The sequence below is a fragment of the Equus caballus genome, chromosome 16, assembly GCF_041296265.1.
Source record: "Equus caballus isolate H_3958 breed thoroughbred chromosome 16, TB-T2T, whole genome shotgun sequence".
In the NCBI taxonomy this organism is placed as follows: domain Eukaryota; kingdom Metazoa; phylum Chordata; class Mammalia; order Perissodactyla; family Equidae; genus Equus; species Equus caballus.
The window spans coordinates 79,194,818-79,212,499 of NC_091699.1; the positions used below are offsets into that span (position 1 = coordinate 79,194,818).

The 17,682-nt window shown below is 40.8% G+C and overlaps 1 protein-coding gene across 14 annotated transcripts in view; it reads right to left on the minus strand.

The window, feature by feature from the left end:
• Window positions 1–17,682, minus strand: part of CPNE4 (copine 4) — a 691,914-nt gene that overhangs the window by 315,947 nt on the left and 358,285 nt on the right. For all 14 annotated transcript variants that reach the window (XM_070239070.1, XM_070239074.1, XM_070239081.1 and 11 more), the window contains one exon: window positions 16,639–16,819. In XM_070239070.1, coding sequence (XP_070095171.1) covers window positions 16,639–16,819 — 181 coding nt within the window. The remainder of the gene's footprint in view (window positions 1–16,638; window positions 16,820–17,682) is intronic.

Consider the following 17,682-nt stretch of genomic DNA (forward strand, 5'->3'; position numbering starts at 1 on the left):
ACTTTCCCCAAAACACAACTAGGAGCTGGCTTAAATGGGACAGAAATTAAACCATCTGCCTCATCTTAAAAATCTTCTCCTGTTTAGATCTCTTGCGAAAACTTATGTCCTGTCTGATGGATTCAGGGTATTTGTTAAAGACCTTTGTATAGAAGAAATAAGCAGAAACTTGAATGTCTTCAACAGAGCTCCCAGGACTTTTCCCTCTAACAAATCAGGGAGATAGAGTAGAAGGGAGATTTGGGGTTAAATTGAAGAAGAAAAATCAACTTATAGAATCTACATACATTGAACATCATAAATATCATGTTTTGGATAATAAAGGAGAACAGAGAAATAAAAGGTCATTTCGCCTGGATTCAAGACTTGTCATGATTGACATTTTGCTTAGCCAACAAGTCAGTCCATTGTTAAAAGTTTTTTTTTTTAAATAGAATAGCTTAACTTCTGGGTTTCATGCTGAGCAAGAGGAAAGTAGTCCCTGACATCTGGGAGCTGACTTGGTGAATTGACTTGCCGGCAGCTAAGCCGCTGTGTTGCTAGGAGCTGGCCTGGCACATACAGCTAGGTTTTAGGATTCTGTTGAACAAAAAAATTTCATAGAACACCAACATAATACAAGCCCACTGTGTGTCCATAATGGAGCAAGACAAAACCTGATTGCTCTGTAATCATGCTCGAACCAGACAAAAAACATAAACACTGTCCAACCATAAAAATGACCAAACATCCGCCATCCTGGTTAAAATGAGTGACTGCCGGTTCTTTTCTGATCATAGCTGTAGCCTCGGTCTATCCTTTCCTAGATAAGATCTATTAAGGCACTCGATTACAGAGTTGTCCTGGCTCCTTGAAACCATCCAATCTAGCGTAGAGCCATTCTTCTGTAAATTCTCCCAAGAACATCTAACAATCGCCTAAATTCTCTAAGTCCTTTCTTAAACTGTCTTACTAAGATGCCTCACAGGTGCCCATGAAGAGTGTTCTCCTTTGTGGCAATAAGCAATAAACCCAACTTGTTCAAGTACAGGCATCCTCTTAGTGGCTGGTGGGTAGTATTCCTCGACATTATTGGCTCACTAAAATACAAACTGACTTCTCCGGGATACCAGAGTTGAACACTAAGATATTAAACTCTCTTGATTAAATTTTACAATTCTGTCATATTATCGTAATTTGCTATTATTCTGTCCCACTTCAGTTAAATAGAATATTTTAGAAACCCGCAGAGAAAATGATGATGGAATAAATTATTTTTAAGGAAAGAGAAAAAGAGAAGGGACACGGAGTTTCTATTTTCTTACTCCCCTTAAATAAGAGAGGGAAATAGTCTTCTGTACTATAGAGCTCTATGGTTTAGTGGTCAAGTTTATTCCACGGAAGCAGTATATTTTCCTAAGATCCTCAGCTCGTCACCATAATTTCTACCAGTTCTCTCTGCACAAAGATTTCTCCATGGAGCTGTCATAATATTTTTCTTCCCACTGAGAATACCAGAGTGCTTTCTCTTTCCAAGTTCTTCTTGTGTTGTATAATGTGACAGGTTATTAAATCAATTTCTCTTCCTCTCTTTAAATAAAGCACAGCATCAAGTACAGTGATCGTTCAGAATTAAAGATGACAACCTAGAGATGTTTTGGCTTCATTCTTCAGTTCTAATACACACACATACACAACCCACATATCTCTCATGCATGCTCTTGCTCTCTTGCAAACTCACACACACACTGTATATTACTAAAAACACACTAATAGTAAGTTATGTTTTAATTATATTAGTATATTATTACTATATCAGTCATATTATGTTATTACATTAATAATTAATATACATATTAATAAAGATAATTTTGGAAGAAGAAGAACAGAACTGTGATTAGAATCACTTAAGTGAGCTCAAGTCATGCCAGACCAGAGAACTATTCATTCTGTGACTCAGGAATGACAAACATCTGGGGAGTCTATATGCCAAATACTAAATATTTAAAATCTTTTTTAAAGAATTCCTCCTTTGCATCTCCCAGTTTGCTGGTAGGAATGCATTGGTATGATCATTCCAGATAGGCAATTAGGTGATTTTAAAAACTTAGAATATGTGTATATCCTTTGACCCAACACTTCCCCTAAGAAAACAATCATAAGTGTTTACAGAATTATATTAATAGTAACGTTGATGGCTAGTAGTTATATAATTCTAGTGCTATGTACTGTTGTGTGTTAAATCCTCAAAACAACTTTACAACATAGGTACTTTTATTATCCTCATTACACAGATGAGAAAATGGAGCTAATTGACTTGTGCAAGATCTTATAGCTGGTAAATAATAGAGCTCAGATTCAAATATAGACAGTACGCAACGAGAATCACATTGTACCAGTACACCATACTGTGTCTCAGCATTAGAAGCACGTTCATTGTAGAATTATTGATACAACCCGCTTTTCCCCTAGTGTTATCCATCATCATTCACTCAGTTGCTCAGACCTCTGAAACCTTGATTTCTGTCTTTTTCTCATACCCTACATACCATCCATCAGCAAATTTTATAGAATCTACTTTTTAAGTACATCTCATTTCCAACCACTTCTCATCTTCTCCATGGTTACCACCTAATCCAAACTATTATATCTCTCACTTGGACAAATGCAGTAGCTCCTGAGTCGTCTCCAGCATCTGCTCTTGTCTCTGTATCCTGTCTGGCACAGCAAAGTGTTATCTCTTAAAATGCGAATCACATCCTGCTCCAAGCCTTCCAATGCCCCCTTCCTCCATCACATTTGGAATGAAGTCTAGGATCCCTACCATGGCCTGTAAGGCCCTATACGACCTGGCTCCTAGTTGCCTCTCCAACATCATTTCCTCTCATTCCTGCCTTCTTAACCCACTGCTCTCTAGCCATCTTGCCTCCCTGCTATTCCTTAAATAGGCCAAGCAAATGCCTGTGTCATGGCCTCTACTCGTCCTTCTGTTAGAACACTTTTTCCCTATATCCAGATAGCTCAATCCCTTACCAGTTCAGGTTTCTGTGCAAATACTGCTTTCTCAGAGAAGCTTTCCCTACCATAATTTTTAAACTAGACTCCTCATTATTCTCCACCCTCTTCCCTGCTTCATTTTTCTTTATAGCACTTATCATTACCTGACAATAGATTATACATTTATTATTTATTTTCTATTCTCTCCACTAGTATGAAAGCTGGGGCCATGTATTATTCCCTGCTGTATTCCAAGCCCATGAAATAGTGCCTGGCACATAGTTTGCTCAATAAATGTTTGCTGAATGAATCAAAAAAGCGAAGCATTTACATGTGCCCCATTAGTGGGTTGGTGGATGAAACATGGCGTACCCATAGGACGAACTGCTCTCTTGCCAGTAAATTATTGTGGAAAATATTCATTAGGATTGGAAACTGTGGTTGGGCAAAGTTCAAAGTAGCAGGTAGGGAGTGGACAAGAAAAGGATCAAATAGCAAGGAGATGGAGGCAATGTGTTTGTGCTTCGGTGGCTCCCACAGCCGTGGGTGCATTGGTTTCTAAGCAGGGGGCAAAACGTGGAATAACAGACACCAGCAGGAGAGGGCTCCTGGTGTGACTAAACGGTCTGAAATCTGAAGTCAGAGGATTTTAGAGAGCAGATTCCACACATACTGACTATATGACTTTGGAAATGTTGTCATCATGACATCTCTGAATCTCAGTTCTCTCATCTGTATGTAAATTGGCAATGAAAATAATAACACTGACTTCAACAGTCTGGTGTGGGGAATCAACGAAAAAAATGTGGAAGGGCTCTGAAGATACTAGCTCCTCTTATTTCTTCTTCTTCTTTGTTACATCTAGCGGTGGTAGCATATATATGCATTATTCTTAAAGCTGCTGTTTAAACCCAGGAGAAAGACTTGAACTTATATTTTCCTCCTGTTGTAGTTCTTGAGGCTATACATTTCCTAAGTTTAACATTCAAAGTCGAAAGTCTTTCCTTTCACAAATTCTATATTTGCATCTTTCAAGCTTCTAAGACAAGCACCCTGAATGGGATTTGGCATTATAAATATGCCTACGTTCCTCCTATCCATACCCTCTAAGGTAATCTTAGGATCGTGTGATAATAAGATAATACTCTTTAGTTAACTAACATTTCCAAGTTTAGTCCATGGTTTAACTGGGTGGCAAACCTTCAGCACTCTTCCCATTAAAAGTTAGGGTCCATGTCCTTGCCCTGAGACTGCCAAGCATGGAAAGCCACATGCAGATGCTCCAACGGAAGTCCTAGCCTGACATGAGAGTGAAGACACCTTCAGATGATTTGGAACTCCAGCCTTAAATCACCTCCAGCCCCCTACTCTTCCCAGCTGAGGCCCTAGACATTATGAAACAGGGACAAGCCATCTCCACAGTGCCTTGTCTGAGGTCCCAGTGCACAGAATCCATGAGCTGAATAAAATGACTGCTTTAAGCTGCTAAATTTTGGGGTAACTGTTAGGCAACAGTAGTAACTGGAAAACACTGGAAGAAGGAAACGTTTAATGGGAGCAGGCGTAAATAGGTTCCCCCTGCCATACACCCTGGCTTCTCAGAAGTTGTTTGGAAAAGACTGGAATTCAAGGGGGAAGAGTGTTAAAAAGGCACCAAATTTTCTTGCTTCAGCACACAGTTCCACAACTGTAATTTTCAACATGAAGAACTAGTCTTCAGACTCAAGAAGAAAATATCTAAGACTAAATTCTCAGATGAGAGGAAGCTCTCGAAATACCAAGTATTTGAAAACAGACCAGCCAAGATAGGGAGTTGAACATTTCTGAGCTTGAATCAAGATAAAATTTTTAATTAGCCTATAAACTGACCCTGAGAACATCAGGAGTTTCCAGAAGGGAAGAATTTTCTTGTCACTTCTCTTCTAATACTGCCAAACAGTGGGGGCCGACGTTGGCACGGAAGCAAGGACGGAAAGGTAAGGTTATCAGCACGGCCTCTCTGATTCCCGCCCACAGATTAGAGAACACGGATGAGCCAGCGGAATGACGTTGCTCCCAGTCTACTCATCTTCTTCAAAATGCAGAGAGTGCAGGGGATAAGGAGGCGCAGATAATCCCCTACCGGGGAGCCCAAACAGATCAATCAAAGTGGTTAGTCAGAGACTTGGCAGAAACTTAGAGACCTGTTACATTTTCTTACTGAAAATTCTCGTATTTTATACAGACGAATGGGACCAAAAATACATGAGCTGGGCAGCAGACCACAAACTTGCTGCTAGCAGTCAACACACCTCAACATAAGTATTACCTGATAATATCTTATATACTGAGGACTAGGTGATGTGCTAACCACATTAGTTTTGCATGCATTCTCTCCTTTAAACATAATAACATGTAATATTTATTAAGCACTCACCATACACCAGGTACTATGTTAGCAATTCTTAAGTATCATCTCATTTCCTCCTTATAATATACCCACGGAATAGGTTTACTGTCACCTCCATTTTACAGATGTTGAAAACAGAGACCCAGGGAAGTTGAGGCTTCTGTATAAGGTCACTGATAACCCAAGTGGTCTGATTCCAGAGTCTAGAGCATCAGCCACTTCACCGTCCTGCCAGCCAATCATTTAATCCTGACAACAACCATTTAGACACGAAGTAGTATGAGAGGCTCAGAGATGTTAAGTGGCTTTCCAAGGTCACACAGTTAACATGTGGTGGACCTACGCCTTGTTTGCAAACTGACTTCAGATCAAGCCCAGCTGCTGTGACAGCTTCCTAAGTTGTCAAGCAGAGTGGTTTCAGGTCGAACTGTAGTCAGTGAGTCAGGCCATTAATAGTTTGGTTTGATTCTGAGCCAAACCAGCTCTGGGTTTATTTTCCTTCGTATGGTACTCTTTGAGTTTTCAAATTTTTTTAGCAATTGAACCATATTTTCCCCTTTTAAATCAAAATCTTGCACAGAATCACAATATACTTAATAGTTAAAAGGGATATTTTCATTTTATAAGTTGAAATTTCTGCCACTTCAGATAATGTCAACAATGGAAACACACTGAGAGTTAATGGCTTCTGATGCGTTGAAATTTAAGTATCTGTGATGTTTTCTCATCTATTTTAAGTATTAAAATATATTTTAGGAAATATCTTATATCTTGACTGGGATAGTGAGTGGTTACCCAAGTGTGTGTACATTTGTCAAAACTCATCAAACTGAACATCTAAAACGGATGCATTTATATGCAAATTGCCTCATTAAAGTCGATAAAAAGCAAAAGTTTATATTTATATTTATATTTCAAACAAATGTTTGCAATACTTCTGAAGTAACTAGGCTCTCCCCAGAAAACTATGCGGAAGTCTTGAAAGCAAACATTTCAGTGACAGATAGGGAAGTTTGGAACTATTTGTGTCCTGAGGTTCAAACAAAGACACTGAAGAACTTCATCTCACTCCAGGAATTTCTATGGCTTAAAAAACTCATCTAATCCCCGAGAGCCAACAAGGAAAACTCGCTACCTCGTCTATACTCAGTTGCTTTTGAAGCAGACTGAAGAGAAAACCAGGTGGAAGGAAGCCGGGTTTTCAGCAAATAATTCACTCTGTTCTCCCCACTGTCTGAGTGAGAGACTCAACACAGACGGAGCCAGGGGTTGAGGAGAGAAGAGGCAGGGAGGCCGCGGTGCCCACGGCTAACCACAGCCCCACTGCTCTCCTTGCTTCTCCCTGCCTCATCTCTCCATAAGGAGGAAGGGCAAGAGAAGAAAAGAACAGGAACGTGAAGCTTAGATCCAAAAAGATGTAAGAAAGGAAAATTAAGGCTAACAGAGCTGGGTTATGAACTACTCCATGGTCCTCGTCCCTGAGTGGCAGGAAACATCTTTCAAGCGTCATCTCATAACCCCATTCAATGTAGTTACCACTGCTATGTGTACAGTTTACACACAAAGACACAAACAAAACCCTCTTAGACCAAACATCTTGCCCCAGACACCAATAATCTTACTTCCACGTGAAAGGGAGGAGTGTAATGGTGTAGCTGAGTTCTAATGAGTTGAGTTCTTATTCTTCTGAATGGGAATAGGATGGTCCTCAAAAATCCTGTGTCTTTGGAGGTGAACATGGGGAAGTGGACCAGGGAAATGAAATCCATCACTGAATTACAAGCATCCATTGTAGCGTACATTGTAGTAGACGCTGGGGATGCAAAATCAATAAAGTGGTCACGGCTTCAGCATCCCAGAATTTGCTTTTCCAGGGACCTCCAGATATGTCTCCATCACTCTCGCTCTAGCCACAGGACTCTTTTAATAGCAGTAGTCCCCAGAAAACTTGGGGATTGAACAGCACATCTTTATTTAGAAGAGATTTCTCCAAAAATAACACATGTTCTACAAACATAGCACTTACTGAGCACTCACTCTGCTGTACCAGGCACTGTTTCAAGCACTCTCCAGGTACTGACTCATTTAATCCTCATAATGGCCCTTATGAGGCAGGTACCATTATGATCTGCATTTCATAGATGAGGAAACTGAGGCACAGAAAGGTTTGAGTAATTTGCACATTGGCACAGCTAATAGTGGCTGGGTTAGGACTTAAATCTAGGCAGTCTGGCTCCATAGTCTGAGCTCTGAACCCCTCTGCCATGCACCATGGAGAACTGTTAGGAGGTTAGGCTGAAACCACATAAATTGGGGATAAGGTGGATGTTTCGAGTGTTCCCCCAAACAAATTTAATTTCTATTAAAAAAAATAAGTGCAAACAGTTTTAAATAAATTCTTGAATTGTCTGAGGAGAGGAAAACATGTTTATTTTAAAGACTAGAGGGATTATGTGGAGTCACTCTACCTGCACAGAGGCCAGGATGAGAGAGGTGCAGAGTCATGGAAACAACATGGGCACTGGAGACTCAAAGATCTGAGTGCAAACCCTAATACCATTTCTTCCTAGTCTTGCGTCCTTGGACTTGTATTTTTCCTAGGTGAGTGTCAGTTTTCTCACCTGTAAAATGGGTAATCACAGTTTCTATCTTCTGACACCGTCATGAGGATTATATGAACAAGCATGTGAAGACAGCACATGGCACACAGCAGACACTCAGCGAATGGTACTATTCATCTCAGAGGAGGGCAGTGATGGACAGCGGAACCAGTTTCTAGCCTCAGACAGTCTGGGTTCAATTTGTCATAGGTCCTCTACTTACTGCTTGTGTGATCCTTGAGCAAGACACTTAACTCTTCTGTGCCTCTATATGAAATATCCGGGGACCCCAATTTGTGGGGCTGTTTTGAAAATTAAATGACACATATAAAGTGTTGGAGATTACCTGATACATTTTATAACTACTCTCAACGAATTTAAGGTATCATTATTAACGAACCACCATTACAATTAATAAAAAAGATTAAATGGATTGAAATTACAAAGAAAAGATGATTTTCTTCAGGAGATGATTATCAATGGTGGGTCTAGTTAAACATTACAATAGGCACCCAGGAACCGTGTTAAAAACATCTCCTTTAAGATGCTGAAGGTGGTTCGAGCTGGAGGCAGGGGGCTGTAAATCATAGATGCCTCCTCAAGCTCTTTCCCCGACCTGTAATGCCGTCTTTCAAATACTCATCATAGGACTCAAGGTATGTTATAAAAACCTGTGGCAACCACTGCTGAGTCTGAATGTCCAGAGTGTGGCTTGCCAATTCTTCAAGCTAAAGAGGCAGTGAAGGCCATGTGATGGCGGTTTCCTCTCTGCAGGAGGCCAGACATTATGCTTCCAGCTGAGAAATCATCTCAGGACACCCAAGAGAATTAACAGTCAACACAAGATTCCAGTCCAAATTGCTTTTTTCCTCATTTAAAGCCCACAATTTCCCATCTTGTGTGACTCTGTTCTCAGACATCATGATATTGACAACTTTGAGATTTCAATGATAAGAAAGCCACTTAGTCACATATTATGCAATCCAGTAATCTTCTTTCCCTTCATCCACGTGCATCACTTGCAGAGTGAAGATCATGCAACCACACTCTCTGGTCACAGGGACGTGACCTCGGGCAGCAGGGAGGAAATATTTTCTGGTTCTAATATTTCATTTTGTTTTCTTTTCTATCAGCGTTTGGGGTAAAATTTCTAATATCACCAAAGTCAATTTTCTTTCTTGTTTTTAAAGAGAAAAAATTATTCTTATTAGGGACGTGTTAAGGGGGAGGTAGAAAGCAACATCAAAGTTTTCCCAAACGGGAGTTGGATGTGAAACCGCAGTGGAAACTTTGTGAACAACTGAAGAAAACTGTTGTTTTTTATCATCTGTCATGCTAGGTGTTCGCCACCAAAACACTGCAAGTCAGCAAAGTGTGAACAGAAAACCTTTTGAGAAAGGAGCTTGTTCTTGATATCCAGAGGGCATGCTTTAATTGACTTAATTTTCATTTTTCAGCTCTTGCCTGTGTCCACAATTAAGAGGTTAACTACATTTCAGAGATCCAGGCCAGGGGGTGCAGGAGTGTAGTCTAAACTCAAAAACCTCCAGGGGCCATTCCACTGGGCAAGTGGGTGAAGCAGGCTGACAAGTAGGCAGCATGAGGACAAACTCATACTCTGGGTATGGGCAAGCTGCTAATCATCTCCAGCTGGTCCTTGCATAAGGCTTAAAGGCACCACGTTGCCAGATTTTCTGGTTACTCAAAAGAAACCAGAAATCTGGAGCTTTATGAAAAATCTGATTCTTTGGTTTTGGCAACCAGTAGAAAACTTGTTTAAACACCATGAAAGCCAAGCACAATATGGCTGGAGACTAGATAGAGGCTTCTAGCTTCAAGTTTGCAACCTCTGGTAAAGTGGAGAGAGTACAGGTTTTGGAATCAATCAGACTCCAGTTTTACTATTTACTAGTAGTGTGACCTTGGGTGATTTGTTAATTCTTCCCAAGCTTGTTTCCTTACCTGGTTAGTAAAGTCTATATTGCAGGGTAGTTGTGAGGATTAGAAAGAATACATGTAAGATGACTAATACATAGTGGGCATCAACACATAGAGATGGTTACTTTATTTGAAGTCATCACCTAAATGTTCATACTGCCTGATCCATTTTCATAAAATTCTAGCACTTTGGAGGAAAGGAAAATTGACTTCTCAGGTACAAGTGAAACTGCTATTTTGGTCTCCATCCTCACGGCTTGATGCACAAAAGGTTGATGGTCCACTACTGTTGCAAGCATGAAAGGGACTTGTTCCAGAGAATCTTCCATGAGCCCTCCAGACAAGAAGGAATGGCTGAAAAAGTTCACAGCCTGCTTCTTTGGGAGCGGGCAAGTCCACCACCATCGACCCATATTTCCCCTTCTGTGCTGCTAGCAGGGATGCTAGGTCATATGGCAACCAAACGCTGCATCTGGGTAGGTAGGGAGTGGGGGGAAGATGGAAAATAATGGAGGGATGGAAGAATGATTGATTGAAAGAATGATTTAGCCTCATTCCACGGAGTGGTAGCCTAGGCACCCTTTACATGGTCTACCCACCATACATTCAAGGAAAGGAAGAGATGTAAGTCAGGACCTTGTTTCTAGCACTCTATCCCATGGTCACGCGACTATCTGAGCTTCCAGCCCTCTATCTCTAAGACGAGGTAAGTTCTTCTACTGGACTCTGAGCTCTTTGAGGACACAGACCATGTCTCTTTCATGATGCTTAATATAGGCTGGGTTTAATTTCAACATCTGTGCCACCCTTTCACAGGGCTGTTATGAGAAGCAAATGAAATTATGCAAGTAGATGGGCTCTGTGAATATAAAGTGCAATATGGATATATTATTATTATAAACAATAAGTTTGTATTAGCATCCATGGATAATTGATGTGTTAAATATAACCATACTAATTATTACTAACAATTACTATTGTTACCAAAAATCCACCAAAGCACATGATTCATCATAACATGTTTTCACATGGAATTGATCCAAAGGTAATTAGTCCTCAGAATTACTTAGAATTTCCTATGGAGGAGCTCGATAACTGTGCATTAAAATTAAATGGAAAAATGGAATTAAAGGTGATTAGAGTAACATCCTAGAACTGTGGGGAATAATTTGGCTTTTTCCAATGAGGACAAGTACTCTGTGATTTACAGGATCTCTGCCCAGGGCCACAGCATTGTAAGCTTAGCTCTGCTTCATGGAGAACATCCACCATCTCTAGGGGATAGAGCATATGCTCCAGGAAACTGAATAAAAGTCTGTAGTTCACAAGGGCCCTTGCCTTTTGAGTCTCTTAGAAGTGTTAATTTATCCTACTTGGATGTAATGTTTAGTTCCAGGAGTTAGTGAACACATCAGTATTCACTAGAAGGCAGGAGGAAATTATTTCCACTCTTCACTGCAAAATAAAATACGTTCTAAATTATCATTACACTGACCTGCCCCACATAGTGTAGCCATTATATGGCCAGGAGTGGGCGCAGGGGGCATTTTAAAAAATGAGTATGATTCTAAATTAGGGAAACTAAATGGTAGGTCTGAAACTCTCAGTTTGGAATGTTTTTCTAAGCCTCAAGTTTTCTCTTCCCTGCTTTCTGACAGCCACAATCACGGCCATTAAAGATTTACTAAATGTTTCACCCAATAAAAACAACATCCCATGTCTATATTCTGAGAAGAAACAAAAGTATCCTCTCTGCCTTCTCACTCCTCGGACACACATCCCAAACCCTGCTGGTCTGCAGAGAGCAACGATCTGATGTTGTGCATTTCAGAACAATTGATTTCCAACATTTCAAAGATATACAGATTTATCCTCATTGATTCTTAATACTATGAACAGCACAGAAGATCAGATTGTAGGTCTTTTTGAGTCTAAAAATCAGGCTTACATTTTTATGATCCACTTTAGAGGTCAAATGTTCTCTTCCATTGCTAACAGGCTGCAGTCAATTAAAAGGGCAAACAGTTGCCCTCCATATGGGAAAGCCATCTGAAGGCAGTTCTAACTATTGCAGTAGTAACCTGAGCCATAAACTAGGGCACCGCAGGGCCCTTTCCCTGCTGGAGCTCCATTACAAAAAGCACAGGCCAGCAATCACAAGCAATAAAAAAGAAATGTCAATCTCTAGTAACATCTCCCCATAAAATTAATAGCCTACAGTAACATTTTTACAAATTCCCTTTCCTCTTCTCCCCAACCCAGCCAAATTCTCTAGCACATCAAAGATACTCTGGAAGCATGCTAGCTATTTACATTTACCCTTAAAATAATTAAAATTAAATAATTAAAATTTTCAATTCCTCAGTTACACAATCCACCTCTCAAGCACTCAATAGCCACAGGTGAGTAGTGACTACCTTACTGGACAGTACAGATAGAGGACATTTCCATTACTTCAAGGAGTTCTATGGGATGGTACTGATCAAGACAGAGCCTCTATTTCGCTAAACTTTAAAATTGTCTCTGGATAAATACTCAGTAGTGGGATAGCTGGATCACATGGTATTCCTACTTCTAACTTTTTGAGAAATCTCCATACTGTTTTCCATATGGCTGCACCAGTTTGCAGGTGACATCTCATTGTAGTTTTGATTTGCTTTTCCCTAATATCAGTGATGTTGAACATCTTTTCATGTGCCTGTTGGCCATCCTACGTATATCTTCTTTAGAAAAATATCTCTTCATATCCTCTGCCCATTTTCTGATTGGGTTGTTCATTTTGTTGTTGTTGAGTTGTATGAGTTCTCTACATATTTTGAAAATTAACCTTTTGTCAGATATATGATTTGCAATCAACAGTTGCATCCCCATATTCATCACAGCATTATTCACAATAGCCAAGATGTGGAAGCTGCCAATGCCCATCAATGGACGAATGGATAAAGAAGATGTGATATATATATATATATATATATATATATATACACACAATGGAATACTACTCAGCTATAAAAAAAAGACAAAATCGAGCCATTTGCGACAACATGGATGGAACTTAAGAGTATTACATTAAGTGAAATAAGGCAGACAGAGAAAGACGAATACCGTATGATTTCACTCATACGTGGAAGATAAATATACATTTGGATAAGGAGAACGGATTAGTGGTTACCAGAGGGGGAGGGCAAAAGGGGTAAAGGAGCACACATGTATGGTGATAGATAAAAACTAAACTATGGGTGGTGAACACAATGCAGTCTATCCAGAAACTGAAATATAATAATGCACACCTGAAATTTACACAATGTTACAAGCCAACATGACCTCAATAATAAAAAAAGTTCTCTCTAAAAGATAAGTTCACCGGGCTTTTCCCTCTCTAACTCTGACACCCCCAGCAACCTCTTCCGTATGCAAATAAGGTTAACCTCTCAGTTTGTTATTTTTCTCTTCACTTAGTCAGTTACCAGATTCCCCATAACAAAGATACCCAGGGTACCGACAGCGCACATGAATTCTCTTCTGCAAGCCTTTCTCTCAATTCTGTAATTGTATATATAGAAATCTCTCTGTAAATCCTGACATGTTCTAGGGGGAGATACAGGAAAATGCACACATCAATACATCTTGTCCCGGTGCACTGTCCATGTTTGCTAGCCTTCACTGAACATAGATAGCAATAGCTACATGATTTAAATAGACTGTCAGGTGCTTCTAACTTCTAGCATAGGTGTGCGTCTAACTTGTAGCGCAGGACCACTCTCCGAACTTGTACTGAAAAGCAGTGTTAGCACTAAATACAGATGTGCTCCGTGATGAGGGGGGAATGATTCTCCAGGTTACTGTGAGATGTCAGAAGGTTTATGCGTCAGTCATTTACCTCTTTGTTCTCACATGCATTCTATACCCTTTCCCTGCAAACCTTGCCAACTGTCTTCCAGCAAGGTTTGGTCAAAGGAAGGCGCTGACCGGAGACCTGAGAGCGACAGGAAGGGAGATGCCAGGGTGTCCTCGTCTCCCTCTCAGGCAGCATTTCCAGCACTATCTGATCTCCTCTATCTTTCTGGATGCCACCAGCTAGGCCCTCCTTCCACGGTTCCAGCTTCAGCTAGGCAGCCCAGCTGTTTGGTTCCAGAACTGTTATCTCCTTCTTTTGTTCCTATTGTCCCCTGGTGTGCTTGTAAATGTTTAACAGCTGGCTCTCTAGGGGGGGAATATGCCCTGATCTGAAATGTTTGCCAATGTCTGTGGTGTAAATACACACACCCAGGCTCGCAAATTCCTGAATATTTAACAATCGCCTCTCAGAAGCCTATTCAAGCTGGCTTCCGCACACTACTGTTCCACCAGGAAGCAAAGTAGCAGGCTCATGTTGTTAATCTCTGGGTTCCCTCAGGGTCCCTATTGAGTTTCTCAGCACTTCCCAACTCCTTTGTTACTAGTTACCTGAATTAAATCCTTTCTATTAGCTACTTGGTATGGGCTCTGTTTTCCCAATTTTATTTTTTATTTATTTATTTTTCTTGGTGAGGAAGATTGGCCCTGAGCTAACATCTGTTGCCAATCTTCCTCTTTTTGCCTGAGGAAGATTGTCGCTGAGCTAACATCTGTGCCAGTCTTCCTCTATTTTATGTGGGCTGCTGCCACAGGGTGGCTTGACAAGTGGTGCTAGGTCTGGCCCAGGTTCTGAACCCACGAACCCCAGGCCACTGAAGCGGAGCACGCAAACTTAACCACTATGCCACCAGGCTGGCCCCGCCCAATTGTATTCTGAGTGTATACTGTTAAGAGTATAAAGTTTATTAGAGAAGGGCTTCTCAAAGTGCCAGGATATAAATCAGCCATATCGTGAAGCATGCTGGAAGATCAGCTGACATTGCTGTTTTTAAAGAGTAAGACTTTCTGGATGAAAGAAGCAGTGAATCAATTTACGATGTGGCACAAGTTTCTTATCTCACTGTGCACTGGTAACAAGTTGGTGGGCTGGTAGCTGTGTGCAGACCATGCTTTGAGTAATGCTATACTAGAGCACTTTGGAAAAGCAATTTGGCAACATTATCAAAAGCCCCCAAAGTTCTACTAGTTCTACTTTCCCAGAAACTCATTCAAAACCAAGGAGAAAGCCCTATGCACAAAAATGCTCATTGCAGCCTTATTTAAAATAGGGTATTTTTGGAGGCAACTTCAAAGTGAAAAAATAGGAAAACTATGAAATAAACCCATTCGCTGGGATATTATGCAGCTTTAAAAATTATAATAACAAATATTATAGCAATGTGGAAAAATATAGTAATATGTCAGTAACAAAATCAGGAAAGAAAACTTTACATGCATGATAAGAATCATGTAAGAATATGAGGCCAGGAGGAAAAGACTGAAAAGAAATATAAACAAATAATAGTTGAATGATGTAAAGGGGTCAGAGATGAATTTCTTTCCTCTAATTTTCAAAGAGTGACTTTTTTCTAGTGCAGGCATTCCATTTAGTTTTGCTAAATAAAAAACAATAAAACCCACCGTCAAAGTCAATGAGAATAGTTAGAAGGAAAAGAAGACATGACACATTAAGATACCTTTGAATGTTGTTTTATGTTTAAGCGCTGGAGGAGCCTGAAGTTAAATCAAGACCCCCAACCTGCCCATCTGCCCTACATTCCCCGACACATGCTGCCTCCTCGCTTGAATTTCATCTGCTCACCAACCTCTAACACCACATTTGTATGAACAAGCAAACGTTCTGCCTCTCGGGTCTTCTGAGCCTTCTTCCTGCTGCGGGGTGGAGCACAGTACTCCCTAGAGGAGCGCCTTCCAGCTATTGGCAGACGGGTGGGAGAAGTAGTGAGGCTTGAAGAGTTTGTCCGCGGGAATTCAAAGCAGGTAGCTGCCTCCTCTTGCTCTGCTCAGCACGGCTTCAAACCCCTTATCCCAATTCCACTAAGCGCCTGGTTCCCTTAGAGGTGATAACCACTTCCTCTGCTCCACGCCACCCCTCCCTTTCCCACCATTCACCTCTGACCAGAGCTTTAAAAACATTGCTTCCTTAGATGAGATATCTAGTAGTAAAAAACAAAAAACTTAAAAACTAGCCCTCATCCAATTTTTTTTCAACTTTTAAGTAAACAAACAAAACTCATCTGCAGATTTCAACCTGCAATATTGCCACGCAAACCACCAAAGACTGCACCGGTGCCCATCAAAAGGATAAAATAGCAATAAAGAGCTCAGCCCTGGAGCTCCGCTGCCTGGGTGCAGAGAGCAGATTCTCTGCGTACAAGCTGAATGGTCTTGGGCAAACCCTTAACCTCTCGGTATCCATTTCCTCATCTGTCTCTGTGTCTTCATGGGATTGTTATGAGGACTAAATTAGTTACTTTACATAAAGCACTTAGAACAGTGCCTGACGCTTGATAAGCACCCAATGAAGTTTAGCTAATATTAAGTTCTCACTTCAAAAAATAAATGTTGCGCGATGTGACCCCTGTAAGACAGTCCTCTCTGTCCTTCTCGAGGGGCCGCTCTATCCACAACAGCAGGCAAACTAACACTAAACGTCAAAATAGCCACAGCACTAAAACAGCCACATCAAAACATCATGATACAAGCAGAATCGTGATCATATTCATTTCTAGAATTTTCTATCTCATCAAAATAAGCCACCTAAAGACGGGAAATGCCAAAACATTTTTGAACCAATCCTCCAGCCATGCTTCTGTCCATTTCCTTGGACACGCCTACCTCAAACCACTGCCCGTGGGACTGCATCTTGAGGATGACACAGGGGTCTGGTTTAGAAAGAGCATCTCTGTCGGAAATGCCTTTGCACGCCACGCGCAGCTCAACTTTGGTCAGGCAGGGGCTGTTAAAGATCCCCAGCGTATTGGCAGCCGACTCATAGATGTTGCTCATCTTCTTCATTCTGTTTTAGGCAAGAAAAAGAGGAAAAAAGACATGCCAATCACCACAATATTTGTCAAAGGAGAAAACCTCCCAATCACCCCTCAGGAAATTGTTCAAAACACGGTTTCAAATATTGAATATATTTATGATGTCACTTTCCACCCAGTAGCACAGTTCCAGCAAAACAAAACCAAAACAACAACAAAACCCAACAGTTGTTGGTGCACTTGACTAAGAACACTATTTTCCTATATGATTCGCATACATTTGCATAGTATAATTTTTGGTCTGTGAAATAAAATTAATGAATTAGTGTAATAGACTGCAAACTGTAATCCAGTTGTTTTTTTTTTTTTAAAGATTTTTTTTTTATTATTTCCTTTTTCTCCCCAAAGCCCCGTGGTACATAGTTGTATATTCTTCGTTGTGGGTCCTTCTAGTTGAGGTATGTGGGATGCTGCCTCAGCATGGTTCGATGAGCAGTGTCATGTCCGCGCCCAGGATTCGAACTGACGAAACACTGGGCCACCTGCAGCAGAGCGCGCGAACTTAACCACTCGGCCATGGGGCCAGCCCCGTAATCCAGTTTTATATTAAGTGTATGGTTTCTTTGAAATTTGACAGATTTGTTGGTTAATCGATTGAATCACATCCCAAGTTTTTAAGACTTTCTAAAAATTCAGCTTTGCTTTTCCTTCTATGTGGTGGCTTGGAGAAATAAATTGTCCTACCAAAGAAACAATCCAGATATCCCTTCCCTAAACTCTGGCCCACCTTCTCAAGATGCAGTCAGCAAGCTAGCTCCGAGAGAGAGAGGCCTAGAATCTGATTCCCTGCCCCAGGGGAGTGCCTAACTCCAGTCTCACCTTCTCCCTTCCTGCT